At 34.8% G+C, this 15,614-nt stretch overlaps 1 protein-coding gene across 2 annotated transcripts in view; it reads left to right on the top strand.

Moving 5' to 3' along the window:
* The window catches only part of LOC108977950 (low-density lipoprotein receptor-related protein 2), a 406,886-nt gene that overhangs the window by 366,494 nt on the left and 24,778 nt on the right, over positions 1–15,614 (top strand). For both annotated transcript variants that reach the window (XM_018947946.1, XM_018947945.1), the window contains exon 4: positions 1,091–1,222. In XM_018947946.1, coding sequence (XP_018803491.1) covers positions 1,091–1,222 — 132 coding nt within the window. The remainder of the gene's footprint in view (positions 1–1,090; positions 1,223–15,614) is intronic.

Raw genomic sequence — 15,614 nt, 5'->3', positions numbered from 1 at the left:
AATGAAAAACAACAAAAAAAATTTTCTAAAAAATTTTAAATTTAACCCGTAAACAAAAATCAGATATGATATTGATAAAATATTTTTTTATTAAATAAAATTGAAGTAAAAAAACTATTTTTCCAATTAAAATATGGGAAGAAAAGGAATAAAAAAATTCCACAAATTTTAATAAAAAATTTTTTTTTTTTAAGAGAAACTTAAAATAAAAAGAACTGAAGTTATAAATAAAATTAATTAAATGCAATAAAAGTGTCGAAATTTTAGTAAAATAAAGCTTTTTGTAAGTTTGTGAATTTTGTTTTTCCTTTTTGAACCGGCTGAAATAATAATTAATAATTAATAATAAYTTTTAAGCCAATTTTTGGGACATGAAATTTATATTTAATTTTGAGATAATATCAGCAAAATTTCTTTTTTTTTTTGCTTTAAAATGGCGCTCAGCATTGGCTGGTATCACCACACAGCCCAAATTTTTCTAGCGCTTATGCTCAGATTTCAAAACAAAATATTGTTTAAAGCCATACACGGGAGATGCAGAAATAATTCTAAAAACAATTCATGCGATTGTGACATAATTTCCATTGACTTATGAAACCCTCGCTTTGAAACCGCAATTGATTTCTTCTCAAATCTGATCAATTTTTTGCACGATATCATTCTTTAAAAATCCCAAATTCTTATAGAATAATCTCTGATGATAGTTTCCCTTTCTCAAGATAGTCGATGAATACGTCAATACGAAATTCTGTCAATACGAAAAGTAATTATATGGCCATTTATCTATTTTCATATGCGGAGACATAAATACAGCTATATTACGATTAGAATATTTCAAAGCGTATAGACTGATCAAAAACAAAAGAATTATGTTCTTCTACAATCCTCTATAAAGATGACTAAACCTTCATAAACAGAATAGATCATTTCAACCATTTATCTAATAATTCAAAATTTTAACATTTTGTTAAATTATTATTTTTTAATATTTTATAATTATTTTAATGTAATTTAGCATTGATAATTCGCCTTATTTTATGTTTCTAATTTTCTCTCTCATAATAAATTAATGTAAATTTTCAACTTCCAGCGCCACCTGAGTGTGAGGCGGGCCAAATCAACTGCGGTCAATATGTCTTCAATAAGACCTACTGCATACCGCCGCATTTTCGTTGTGATATGACCGACGATTGTGAGGACAAATCGGACGAGTCGCAGTGCAGTGAGTAGAAGATTTATTAAAAAGAAATTTACATACGAAATATTAAGAATTTATGCGTTCACATACATACATACAAAAAGCATACAATTATGAAATATTTTCTTTCAGTGCGGTTTGGCAAAAGTCTGACTACGCAAATATGTACTCCGAAATTTCAAAAGTCAGCATGCTTTCTTTCCTCAACTTATTGCTGTTTTCTTATTATGCAAATAACTGTGCAGGCAAAGCACCGCTTCAGCTTAATATTTGATGTATTTGTTTTTTTTTTTTTTTTTTTTGTTTTTTTTTTTTTTTTTTTTTTTTTTTTGGTTTCTCGAAATTTTCTTCTATTACTTTACTTTTCGAATTCTTTCGCTGCATATTATTTGTGTGCTTACTTTGTGTTGTTATTGTACTTTTCATTATTTACTCGCTGAATACTGAATGCGCAAAACAAATGGTTTGCTTGTTGTGGCGATGCTGACGTTGCTGCTGCTGATTATTATGCCAAATTTCAACTTTTCCCAATTGCTCAAAACGCACAACGAGCACACAAAAGACGCTGCGACTGTGCAACTTTTCAATGCTATGGTGACGTTCCAAGGCAAAACGGCGAAGCTTGAAAATGAAAATTCCTCGCAAAGTTGTGAGACGGGACTTAGGGCGCGAGTTTTTTGACTGCATTCCAAATGAGCACTTTTTGTGAATGAAACCTCTCACTTTTGGTGTAAAAATCAAGCGCATTTGTGTAGATGTGTTTGTGTGTGGCATAGCTGTATAGAACAATAGCAACTTGAATGATGTTAGGAAGAAGTTGAGATTTTCTGATTTGCGTATTTTGTTTTATAAATTGCATACTTTTCATTTATAGACTCTTTTGAAGAAATAATTATTCGCAGGGGGTTTCTAGGAAAACCCGAAAACATTCAATTTTTAATTTGTTTGTTGGCGCAAAATAAGTTCTGAACCAAACGATCTTAATTAAGTCTTGGTATGGCGAACTTTTTTACTTGAATAGATATTTTGTTCGAAATGTGGCACAAATTATTCTTCAGATTAGCGGTAAAATCTCCGAAAAAATTGTTGAGATCGAACCACAGTAGCATATAGCTACCATACAAACTTAACGATCAAAATCAAAATTCTGTATGAAAACTTTTTTATTTAACCAGATATCTTGATGAAATTTGGCATAAGTTATTTTCCAAAACCATAGTAAAAATCTACGAACAAATTGTTCAAATCGGACCACTATAGCATATAGCCACCATACATACTTATTGATGAAAAGTAAGTCCTTGAATGGAAAACTTTTTTATTTGCCAAGATTTCTCCAGGAAATTTGCTATGGCTTATTATCCAAAGCAGTGCTGTAACCTTCTAAGTTCAGATCGGAAAACTGTAGCATATAGCTACCATACAAAGTGACGTATGAAGGTCAAGTTTTTGTATGGTAAGTTTTTAATTTGTTGAAAGGATTCTAGCAGCGGTTAAGCTTCCTCTTGTTTTACAAAGCTTGTTTACGACCAAATTCATTTCAGGGAAGTACATAATAATTCACAGTAATTGTATTCAAAAAGTTACGTATACGCCCTTTCACGCATGAATATGATTGACATCAGCATAAGGTTACGTATACGCCACAGCCACATAAATAAATATATTCCTCAGCAAAAAATKTAGGCATTTTAAAAATAAATAAATTTCTTTAGCACAAATACTGACGCATTTAAAGAAAAAAGTAAAATGATTCACAATATTTTTCAGCAGCCAAAATAAATTGCTTAACTCCTCTACCAGGCAGGCAACTGTCACATCTCTATCACCAATTTTACACGTTTTTACGATTAATCAAATTATTTTAATAGCAACACTTTGCATAAATTGTAATGGCAACTCAAAAAACTACTACTCAAACCATTTCGCTTGTAACCTAAAAGCGTTTAAAATCATTTAAATGCAAAAAAAAATTAAAAAAAACATTTCCTTTGAACTCCCCTTTTATATTTTCGCATGCTACAATTTTAGCAACGTAAAAGTGCATAACGGTAAAAGCACTTTACTCTTTCAAAATTAAATTAATTTCACACCACCTTGCCTCCTGCCACATACAAAGCAAAAGTTACGTATACGCCACCGACCAGCCCTTTAATGGCAGCGCCTAATTAGATTACGTATACGCCCTTTGAACTTAATCAATTTAATTGCAGATTTTCCCACTTTGTATCTTTTTTATGAATAGACTAATTTGAAAGCTTTTAAAATTTATTTGCTGTAATAAAGGGTTATCGTAACTACTTTGATTTATCCATTCTGCTGCTGATAATTTTGTTTGATTGCAAAATTCAAAGAAGTTAAAAGCTGTATAAACCTATCATATTTTTCGCTGTTACGCCAAGCTAAAAGCACATGTGACCAATTTTCATGTTTGAGTGACTCGAAAATTAAATATAAAATCGTTTTGCTTCACATTGCTTGCCTCGTTTAGTTTGATTATCACTTAATAATCACTTTTTATTACAATATTTCATTATTATTTATTGCCATACATTTCCTTGAATTCCGATATTGTTATTTTAATTTAATTTGATAGTAATTTTCATTTAATATTTTGATAATTTTATACAAAAACTTAAGTACCTCTATATAATACATACATCGGCTTTGCATTTGCAACACACTTTCACTTCTTCTCAAATTAAATCAGTTTAGACTTGGGGTAAAACGTTCTTGAATGTGATAAATTTACTGAACCAAACACAAACATTTCAGATAAACACTCACACATACACTCACCACAATTTTCAAAGCCTAAACAAACTGCGTGAGCTTTGATGAAAAGATACGTGTTTCAATATTTCCGCGGAATTGAAAAAAAATCTGAAGCGGCTGTAAAAGTAAATCATAGCAAGTAAGCTCTCGCATACATACATACATAAAAGAAATTTCATAGAAACACATATGTACGTATTCAAATGCTCCATAGTAAAATACTTATTTACTTATATACACGTACATTTCGCTTCTGCGATTGAAGCAGCATTCTCTTAACTGCCATAGCCAAGGACATATTGTCTATGGAGTTATAAGACAAGTGAAGTGGATGGATGTAAATTCGTTAGACATTTGCAAAATGATTGAATATTTTGTCCGTGTGTGCATATGTGCTCTTGAAGAAGGGAACGAAGCAGACAGAACATGGCAACAGAGCGCAGAAATTAAAGATTCTGAGTGTGCTGATTTTGTATGATTGTGTCAGTGATTTTAGGCATATCAGTTTTTCAAAGCATTTCTTATGTAAATAAAATTAAAAATCGGGATCCCGAAACTTCGGGACATCTATGTTTCATATTAGACAAACTTTTTCGGCTTCGCATTTTTTTTAAATAAATGGAATGATAATGATTATGTTGAAATTGATTATGACTAAGTTAAAATTGCGATCCCGAAACCTAAACCTTGAAGTATCGGGATTCCAATTTTTGATATTTATTTGAAAGATTTGTAAATTTTAAAATCATTTCGAAACAAATTTTTGTTTTAAGCTGAAGCCCGAAATTTCGGGATCCCGAATTTTATATTATATTCCAAATTTTAGAAATTTCGAACTATTTTCAAAACAAATTATTGCAAYTTAACTGTTCCTTAAAATATTCCCAAACCTGATCCCGAAATTTTCGATACTTAACTCAAAGATTTGGAAATTTTAAAAGCGTTTCGAAACAACTTTTTGTACCATATACCAAAGTTTACAAATTTCGAACTATTTCTAAAACAAATTATGGCAACTTAACAGTTTCTTAAATGTCACCACTAAACTATATATGTATTATATAAACAATCTTCTCAAGCCCAATTCAATTTCAGTACGTTCATTTTACTTAAATCCCACGGAATTTAACGATATAAAATTAAAAAGAACGCTCCTTCAAATAGATATATATCTTTCCAAGGCATACACAATTATCCGCATCGCACATCGTTGCTTACCTTTGTCAGTGGCCTGACTATCAGCCTGCCATGCTAGACTGCCGGGTTGTTTGCATGCCCATCTCATTGTTTGCGTTAGCCGGCAAGCAAGCAAACGGAGCGAATGGGCAAATACACGCAGATAGGCAAACAGTGATAAACGCCGATGGCAAGCAATCACAAGTAGACAGTGACAACCAAATGGCCTTTAAATGCTTCTGGCCTACACACAAACATCTACTTACATATACATACATACTTATCTACATATGTATGTGTGTTTGTTTGTATTTGTGCGTTGTTTATTTGCTTCTATATATATGTGTGTAGCCATTTACTTGTATCTTATTACTAGTTGCCACTCGCTAAACACCGCCAAGCACCTGCTACATGCAAATATATGTACATATATGTGTTTATGTATATCGGTGTGTTGGTAAACCGCTTTGTTGGGATTAGACAAGAAATTATTAAACCAACAAAGGTTTAGCAGGTGTGAATTGTTTACTCGGCCTGACACATTCGTACGGGTTTAACTACACTTAACCAAATGCCGGTACCCCCCATCACCGGCTACCAACACAAACAAATAAAACAGTGTTAGCATGTCGTTGCTATAAATTTAAATTTCACTTACTTGTTACAGTCAAAGAAAATTTGTTTAAATGATAATGAATGGTTGTGTTTTTAATGAAAGCTGTCATTTGTTAGATTACAATCTATTGGCGCGGGTAAAGGTGATAAATTTCCTCCAGCATTATGGGCTGTAAAGTTTAATTTGAATTCTACAATTGTCTTTCGGGTTTTTATTGCTTTTATTAGAAGTAATTTGCGCATGCTGTTTTTTTATTACTAAAGTTTGAGGGCATAAGGAAGACAAGAGCCTAAGGAAATGAAACAATAAAGTTTAAGCTAAATTTTACCACTTTTACCGAAATATTTGCAAAATTATTTAGTGAAAGTGATTATTTTGAACTAATTCTGAAAAGCCGATATTAAAGCTATACGTTCAATATTGACGGTGGTAAGCAGTGTCTACGCTAGTAAAGCAGAAAGTGTTCAATACTGAGTTCATTACTACAGTCCTTCTCAGCACCGACAACGTATTAGAAATTTTCCTCCATCATTCATTTAAACTAAACTTCTCGGAATGCATAAGTGTACTCAAAACTAATTCAAATTAAACCCAGACTGACAAAAAACACTACTTTTCAGATATTTTAATATAAATCTTTACCAGACCTTGAATACATAATCCAAATGTACATATACCTATTATAAGCCGGAATGGTCTTCAGCCTTATCAAATTTTGATTCCTTCAGTTTCGGCAAAATTTTTTTGGAGCCATTCGCTGGATTATTGCGTTATATTCATAAGCTCTCGTGTCATCGCCAGTAATCAAGAATTTGATGAAAATGTTGTGTGGTCCTCAGCTAATTTGGAAAGCATATACCGCTCCACTCGAGGTTGGGTTTGCAAAAGATTCAGGTCTTTTGGTTCGAATCCATTATTGACTCGTTTTATACCCAAAATATTAGCCTAAAAGTATTATGGATTTCAACCCAAAGGACTGTGAATGAATAACGGGAATTTTTTTACCCTGTTCTAATGTGAAGATGTGCATCTTATTTCAGTGAGTGAGTTTTGCATCGACCGTAACAAATGGTAAGCAAAAGGGTCAAGATCTGTGCTATAAGACAGGTGCGGGAAAAATTCGTAATCATTATTTTCCAAATAGTTTTTAACCAATCAATATGAATGAGCAATATGAGGAATGTGATGTATTATTATCGGTAGGGTTCCCTTTTAATGGTTTCACCCGGTTTTAGCAGCACGTACCACAACACGGCCTTCCTATCCTATTCAGCTTTGCGGTTGATGTAGTTGGTTGGCCATATTCCACGATTGCTTTTTTGTGCGTGGTATTGTCATACTAGATTCATTTTTCATCAACAGACATAATCTGATGAAAAAACAATTTCTTTTCGTAGCGTTCAAGCAGCATTTCTGATCTACTCTGATCCTCTTAAACATTTCTTGGCACCAATTCATGTGACACCCAGTTGCTATTGAATGTATCCGACTGTCTTTAAAGTGTTAAAGTTGCTGCTTGGGTGACTCCCGAAGATTCTGTCAGCTATTCTCGTAATTTTCAATAATCTTCCGGTTTCTCATCTTCAAAAATTTTATTAGCCATCCAGGACGTTCTTCGTCAATATTTTATATGAAAAACAACCGGGAAGCAGAATGATTTAAAATGACTTTACTTATTAAATTCCAGTCGTAGAAAACTGTCAACATAACCTTGATTTTTGTCCAGCTTTTAAGTGTATTTTTCGACTTCTGCTCACCTTTGCCACGATATTCGGCCGACTGATCGTCTGTTTCCGAGCCTTGAGCATAGATCCAAGACTATGTGTTGCATGACATCCTTTAAGTCAGAAAGCATTGTTTCACAGACGTTGATGCGACGCTGTTTTCGAAAACATTTAGTGATTTTGAAACCAATCGTGCTTTCACTTTTCGTAGGCCCAAATAAACTTTCAAAATAGTTTTCGCAGATCCTTCTGCTATTAAAATGATGCCAGGAGGATCTCTGACTGTTAATGGTTGATTCTTAAGTTCACCAATTGTACTATATATGTAATAGACGTATCGATCATCAGCTGATGTTGATGACCTGGGCGTAGTTCAACTCCAACGCATTCTCGGCCCTCTTTGAATAATTTGTACGAATCGAAAACACTTTTCCGGGACAAACAATTATCACCAAGAGCCTTTTCCAACATGCACTTTATGTATTTCAGAAAGACAAGCGTATTCTAAACACTAATCATTATTTTCATGTGACATTTGGCACAGATGTCGTTGGCATTTATATCAACCTAGAAAAAAAATATTTCATCGAATGTGTATTCCTGAGAATTTAAGGTAAAAAGTCTTACTACTTTTTGCCCGCAGTAGTATGTAATAAAAGCACAGTAAAAGCTCTTGATATTTTACTAAGTATCCAACTGCGGTACAGTGACGCATTTGTATACATAAATAAACACTTGAAACAGTTAACCCGCATGCGTTTTACTTCACTGAAAACTTTTAGTACTTGGGTCACTAGCCGACATGGTTTTGTGGTCACAAGTCCCCAAGAACTAAACTACTTTGCGTACATGCAATAAATATTTTAATGTACAAACATTAGTTTAAATGTCTCAGTCAGACTTTTCTCTAAAACTTATCGAGGGAAGAACTTAAAATAGCGATTTGCTATTTATTTGCTATTCTTAGTCTTCATTTTTCTAGCCAGACATACATAAATGCTCACAAAGCAATCAAACAAATTTATTTCCAAAACACAGACAGACTGTGGAAGACGCTTTTAAATTGGCTGTAGTAAATGCTATACTCAGCCGTACATAACGGCAAATGGTAATAAAGAAAGTGCCAGAGCCAAAAATAACTTGCATATTGAAGCAAACTTGCACTTGCAGTCACACACACACGCATACAAAAATCCACCCACAAGTGACGTATACCCACACTCTTGGGCGAGTGTCGCGCTCAGACGTCCAGACGACGAATTGCTTTTTGATGAGTTGAATAAATAAACTTTTGCTCGTTGATGAACTATTCGGGCTCAGCCAAATAGACAAGACAAGACAAGATAARCCAAATATCCGGCAACTCGATGCGGCAACTTAACGGTGCTTTACAACGGATTGCTTGTGTTTACCTTTAGTGTTGCTGATAACTTCGGTTGCACAGATAGTTGCCAATAACAGCAATAACAACAACGACAAGTGTGCACAGCGACAAGTGAGACAGTTAAGTTGATATATGTATGCATGTGGTAGACAGCTGTGGCAGCAATGGGAAGCGGGCCAACAGTAAATCAACAACAAACATCAACAACAACTGTGTAAACAGCTATGCACACAAATACACTCATATACTATATATGTATAACGGCACCTACATGCATTTACATATCCTGCCTACACACACAAACACACACACTACTAATTTAATGCATTTCTCCACTTGCCACACCAGTTGTGTTGCATGCAATTATCTGGCGCACAGAAATGTCGCCTGCTGCAACTAACTACAGCAAACATGTTGCACTTGCAACGGCAATAAACAACCAGAAGATAAATGTGTGTGCCTTCACCATACATAAAATATACGTATGTGTGTTTGTGTATGTGTCTGCATATTTACTCGTCGGCTTGCAAACGTGTCGGGCCACAGCAAGTTGGCGACATGGCAATAACCTTTTAAAAATTTCATGCAATAAAGTATTTTCGTCAACTACCGACAAGCATGCAACACGAAATCACACGCACAAGCTTAACTATAATTTTTAAGCTTTATTTGCATACTGGCAGCTACACCTTAAATAAGATACATGTATATGTATGTATGTCTGTATAATTTTTACCCAATGAACATATCTTAATTGACTTATATTACTATATTCACTCTCCTTGGTTTTCTCGAAAAAGTTAATTTTTGTTATATTCACTCTCCTTGTACTTTTAATTTACTCTCCTTGACTTGCTCGATCGGCAGCCAGACTGCTGTTATGTTGAGAATTTTTTTAGATTTATCAAACAAAAACAAAATTTTAAGGCGTAACCAATTCTGCAGAATCCTTTTCTATCTATTTTTTAACCCACTCCGAGCAGCTAAGCTTGGTGGAGCTTCGAGAGCAAACTCCTCAGATCAACATCATAGTTATGATCAACATCATAGTTATGTTTCAGAGTTAACGTAGAGTTTAAGTTCTTCACATAGGTCAGGTTAGGTTAGGTCGCGAGGTTGAACCTAAATCGATAGACTTCACTTAGACAGATATTTGTCCTTTGTGTTACCCAAAAAGTCCTTATATAGTCTCAACTCATTGAGCGACAAAGCGTTTTGACCCTACTAAATTTATTAAGGCAGTTAACATCAATTCCAGCCACTTTGCTAGATTCTCCAGAGGTGTGTTTACAAAGATGCTTCAATCTCAATCTAACAAAAGCCGGGAGTTAGAGAATTAAGTGACGAAATGATTTTACCTCTCCTTTCTTCATACAGCTTTATATCTCTTAGACAATGTCCAGTTACAACACCTACCGTCGGAGGACCACTTACAGTTTACTTTGGACGAGAAGGAGCTTGCAGTCACAAATGTTCTGGTTGTTGTTGACCAGCGCCTGCTAAGCTCTCAGTTGTATGTTATTGTTCAAAGTAAACATTTAACTGCATTACTTATAGATCGATATCTTGTTCTGTAGATTTCCGTTTAATCTGTAAAGAATATAAAGCTGATGATTCATCCAAATTTATAACAAATAGGTAAGAATAGCTTGGGCAAACGACTACCAAGGTGTACACTAAACCTGATTGGAATATATTTTACAGGACATAATTGGTTTAGCTTCATATCGATCATCAAGAAAGAAGGAAAATTTCATATTCATATCAGACCTCGATCAGCTTAGTATGATTTCTAAGAGTGAAGATAATAATATCCATTCAATTCTGATAACAATCTTTCTCAGGTCAGCAAAGAATTATCCAAGTGACACTATTATATCAGACCGTCACAGAGTTTCGCAGCATATTTTAGCTAACAATCTGTATTAATTAGTTTATTGATTGGCTTTAATCTTTCACACAATACACTCGATAGAACCTTCTATGCGATGTTGAGTACTCTTATCCCTCGGTAATTCGCGCAGATTGTGGGGTCTCCTTTTTTGTGGATTGGGCAGAGCACACTTAAATTCCAATCGTTGGGCATGCTTTCGTCCGACCATATTCTATAAAGAAGCTGTTGCATACTCTTTATCAGTTCTTCGCCGCTGTAATTTAATAGCTCGGCCGGCAATCCATCGCCGCTTCCGCCGCTTTTTTTTCTTTAGACAGGTAAATGCTATTCGAACTTCTTAATACATCGTCATCGATTTAGGAATCTGGTTCACGATCTCCTGGTGTTTTGCTTTCACTGCCACTCATCAGAAGTGTTCTATAATTTCAGTATGCTCTGGGCATCAGTGACTACATCACCTCCTTAGGTTCTACAAGAGCATGCTGCGGTCTTGAAACCTTCGATTTAAAACTTCAAGCTCACTTCCCCATCAAATTATGGTACAAGACCAGTCAAACATGTTTTAAAAGTCGCATTGCTTAACTAGATAAGTAATATCCATACTCTCGGTATATATTTTATTTTTTGCTTTTTTTTAGCCTCTGTCTACTCAAGTCGGGTGAAAGTTTTATAGTCGACAACTGCAATACACTTGAGCAAAGATGAAAGCAACGTAGTAACACAGCTAAATGAGTGTAAAGCAAGCAACAAGGTTACCGTTGAGAGTGTCAAAGTAAATGCTTATGAAGTGCAAACGTAAAAAGGCCCAGAAAGGCAGGCAAAGCGCTTATTAATGCACCGCATGTGAGCAGATTCAACGCGAAACATAAATTTAATGACAGCTTACAAGCACGACAAGAATTCAGACTGGCAAAAAGCCACTTGTCGTACAAAATGTGAAAAATTCGTTTACGGCATGACTGTGAAGAGGAAGCGAGCAGAGGGGGAATATAAAAGCAGTGAGGGAGAAATGTAAAAGAATTGAGGGAAAAAGTATAACAGACTTTGCAAAGAAAATTGCTTGGAAAATATTTTGCAAATCACTTTTTGTTGCCACACCTCAATTTATTGCTGTGGAAATTAATTCGAAATTGTGGCCGATAGTTGCCAGGAGAACCATGGCTGCCAGTTTTGCAAGATTTTGTTGTTCTATATTTTTACCAGTTCTTTTTTATTATGCTTCTTTTTATTTTACTATGCTTCTTCCTAATTTAATTGATGAAAATTTTTTGTTTGACTTCTTAATGGCTGCAAGAAAATATAAAAAATGATAATAAGAAGTGTTGAGGAAGTAATTGTGCAACGAAAAACAAGAGAAAATTTAAACTTGCACCGAAGCTTTTTTACCCTACACTCGTGCATTTTTACATCATAAAAGCAGCTATATGCTATAGTAGTCCAAACCGAACTATTTTTTCAAGAATATAGTATTGTTGTAGGCAATAATATGTGTTGAGTTTCGTGAAGATATCTTGCCAAATTAGAAAGTTTTTCATACAAGAATTTGATTTAGAACGTTCAGTTTGTACGGCAGCTATATGATATAGTGTTGCTTTAGTCAATTATTCAGATCTAATATCATGAAGATATCGTGTCAAATAAAAAACTTTTCCATAGAAGGACTTGATTTTGAGCGCTCACATTGTATGACAGCTGCATGTCATAATGATACAATATTAGAGATCCCGACATATTAGCCTTTGCCTTTAAAGAAAATAACTTTCGCAAAATTTCTTATCGATATTTCAAAAACTTTACCACTTAGTTCGCTTATATACAAACAGTATAAAGGATCTCCGACGCTTCTTCTGTGTTTAACGATCTTCATGACAAGTTTCTTATAAACATTAAGGGTATAAACATCGCATAATCTACTGCTTGAGAGTAAGTGCAGCAGTACAACAACAACGTGCTAATAACTAACTCACCAGAGTTAACTTTCTCGCCTTAACCCCAAGCCTATTTTATTTACCACCACAAAAGCCAATGTTATTGTTGCCGTACTTAATACTTTTTCACTACTTTAGCGCCGCTCGCCATCGTACCCATCAAAGCGGTCCTAAATAGTATACTGCTAAGAGTTCCACTTTAACTGCCAGGTGACCACTCGGAAAATTTAATTATGCCCGCCGGCACTTGTGATAGTTCTTAGTTCTTCATGCGACCAACCATTAAATCGTTAGTCTCTTGGTCCCTTAGCCCATCAAGTTTGTCCTTCACTCATATCTAAATTAGTAAATACATGTATGTGTGTATGTGTGTTGTAAGCGGGGCGGCACATTTAATGCGCGGCACTTCACTCTCTCTCTCTCTCCCTTTATATGTGATTATATCATATCAGCGGGTAGTAAATCGCGTTAGGGAAGTCGTAAAAAACCGGAAGACACTTGAAATGCTAACTTCCGTTACACTAATGAACTTCTTCTTTCGTTCTCGCTGAATGCAAGCGCAGGCGCGCGCTAAATTTATGTTGCAAATGCTGTGGCTTTAATCACAGCGGGTAGTCCTGGTCCTTTATTTAATTATGTTTGCAATTTAATTTTCTTGGTTAGTTGTTGTTGTTTACTTTTTCGTGCCGGCGGCAGTAAACTTGCTTAACATTTTGTTAATTGTTAAAACTTTTAGGAGAAAAATTTCTTTTGTTAGTTAGCGGTGGAAAAGTGCTGGTAAGCTTTTCTGCTGTCACCTTTTTTTGTTGATGCAGGCAAGCGATTTTAAATGAGTGCCAATGCAGCTATAATTTGCAAGAAATTTGTTGTGAAAAGGAAAGTTAGTATTATAATATGCCATATATTTTACTTTAGAGATAAGAAAAGCAATGCTGAAAATATGATATAGACTGCCTACACATATCTTGAGACTGCGTTCTTTACTTCCTCATCAGATGCATTTCCTCATCAGTTTTTATACCCTGAACAGGGTATATTAAGTTTGTCACGAAGTTTGTAACACCCAGAAGGAAGCATCGGAGACCCTATGAAGCATATATCTAAATGAGCAGTATGTTGAGCTGAGTCGATTTCGCTATGTCCGTCTGTCTGTCTGTCCGTTTTTATACTCTCGCAACAAAGTTGCTAAAGAGAGTATTATAGTTTTGTTCACATAACGGTTGTTTGTAAGTCCTAAAACTAAAAGAGTCAGATATAGGGTTATATATACAAAAGTGATCAGGGTGACGAGTAGAGTTGAAATCCGGATGTATGTGTGTCCGTCCGTCCGTCTGCCCGTCCGTCCGTGCAAGCTGTAACTTGAGTAAAAATTGAGATATCATGATGAAACTTGGTACACGTATTTCTTGGCTCAATAAGAAGGTTATTCGAAGATGGGCAAAATCGGCCCACTGCCACGCCCACAAAATGGCGGAAACCGAAAACCTATAAAATGTCATAACTAAGCCATAAATAAAGATATTAAAATGAAATTTGGCACGAAGGATCACATTAGGGAGGGGCATATTTGGCGTAATTTTTTTTGGAAAAGTGGGCGTGGCCCCGGCCCCTACTAACTTTTTTGTACATATCTCGAAAACTACTAAAGCTATGTCAACCAAACTGTATAGAGTCGTTTCTTTTAGGCATTTCCATATACAGTTCAAAAATGGAAGAAGTCGGACAGTAACCACGCCCACCTCCCATACAAAGGTTATGTTGAAAATCACTAAAAGTGCGTTAACCGACTAACATAAAACGTCAGAAACACTAAATTTTACGGAAGAAATGTCAGAAGGAAGCTGCATCCATAATATTTTCTTAACACCGTGATGACATGTACCAAATATGGGTGAAATCGGCTCACAACCACACCTGAAATCTCGATTATCAYTTTATCATGCGAGAGTATAAAATGTTCGGTGACAGCCGAACTTAGCCCTTCCTTACTTGTTAAGATATCGTTTTGATATTTTGCAATTATCATTTTCTATTCAAGAAGCTGCTCATTTGTCGGAAGTGCCGATATCGGCTTACTAAAACATATAGCTGCCATGGAAACCGAACGATCGGAATCAAGTTCTTGTATGGAAAGCTTTCACGTTTGACAATGTATCTTCACCAATGTTAGCATAGGTTATTTTCTAGGGCAACAATGTAATATCCGAAGAAATTGTTCAGATCGGCTTACTATATCATATAGCTGCCATGCAAACCAAACGATCGGAATCAACTTTCGAACGGATTGTATGGAAAACTTTCGCAATTGACGTGGTATCTTCACAAAATTTGATATGGATTACTGCTTAAGGTAATAATATAATCTCAGCAAAAATTGTTCAGATCGGATTGCTATAGCATATAGCTTTCATATAAACTGAACGCATAGTTTCGAAAAGAAATACACATGTGAAGGGTATATTAGCTTCGGTGCAGCTGAAGCTAATGTTTTTTGTTATTTTTTTTTTACTTTTGAAGAATTGTAATTATTCCTAAGAACTAATTTCACTTAGATCTCAATCACTACAATGAACAACAACCTATGATTAACGTTTTCACGTCAGTTTGGAAGTTTATTTGTATACTCTTGCAACAACTAACGGTTCTTTTGATCATCAAAACTAATGGAGATATATATAGGATTATATAATATATATTTATATAGATGATCAGGATGACAAGGAGGTGCCACCTTTGGGATAAAAGATTTAAAAAAAAATTGCCATTTTGAACACTGAACCCCTTGCTTGTAAGAAATTTTTAGTTCTTGAGGGATCGTTTTACTTAGTTTCTGCTTTTAGTACACTTTCTATACTGACATAAGCTAGTTTTTACGACTTTATGACTTAACAAATACCATCTCTCCTACTCAATATAAAA

Source organism: Bactrocera latifrons, unplaced genomic scaffold (genome assembly GCF_001853355.1).
Source record: "Bactrocera latifrons isolate USDA-ARS-PBARC rearing strain unplaced genomic scaffold, ASM185335v1 scaffold_98, whole genome shotgun sequence".
In the NCBI taxonomy this organism is placed as follows: domain Eukaryota; kingdom Metazoa; phylum Arthropoda; class Insecta; order Diptera; family Tephritidae; genus Bactrocera; species Bactrocera latifrons.
This window is presented reverse-complemented; position numbering and strand designations above follow the sequence as displayed.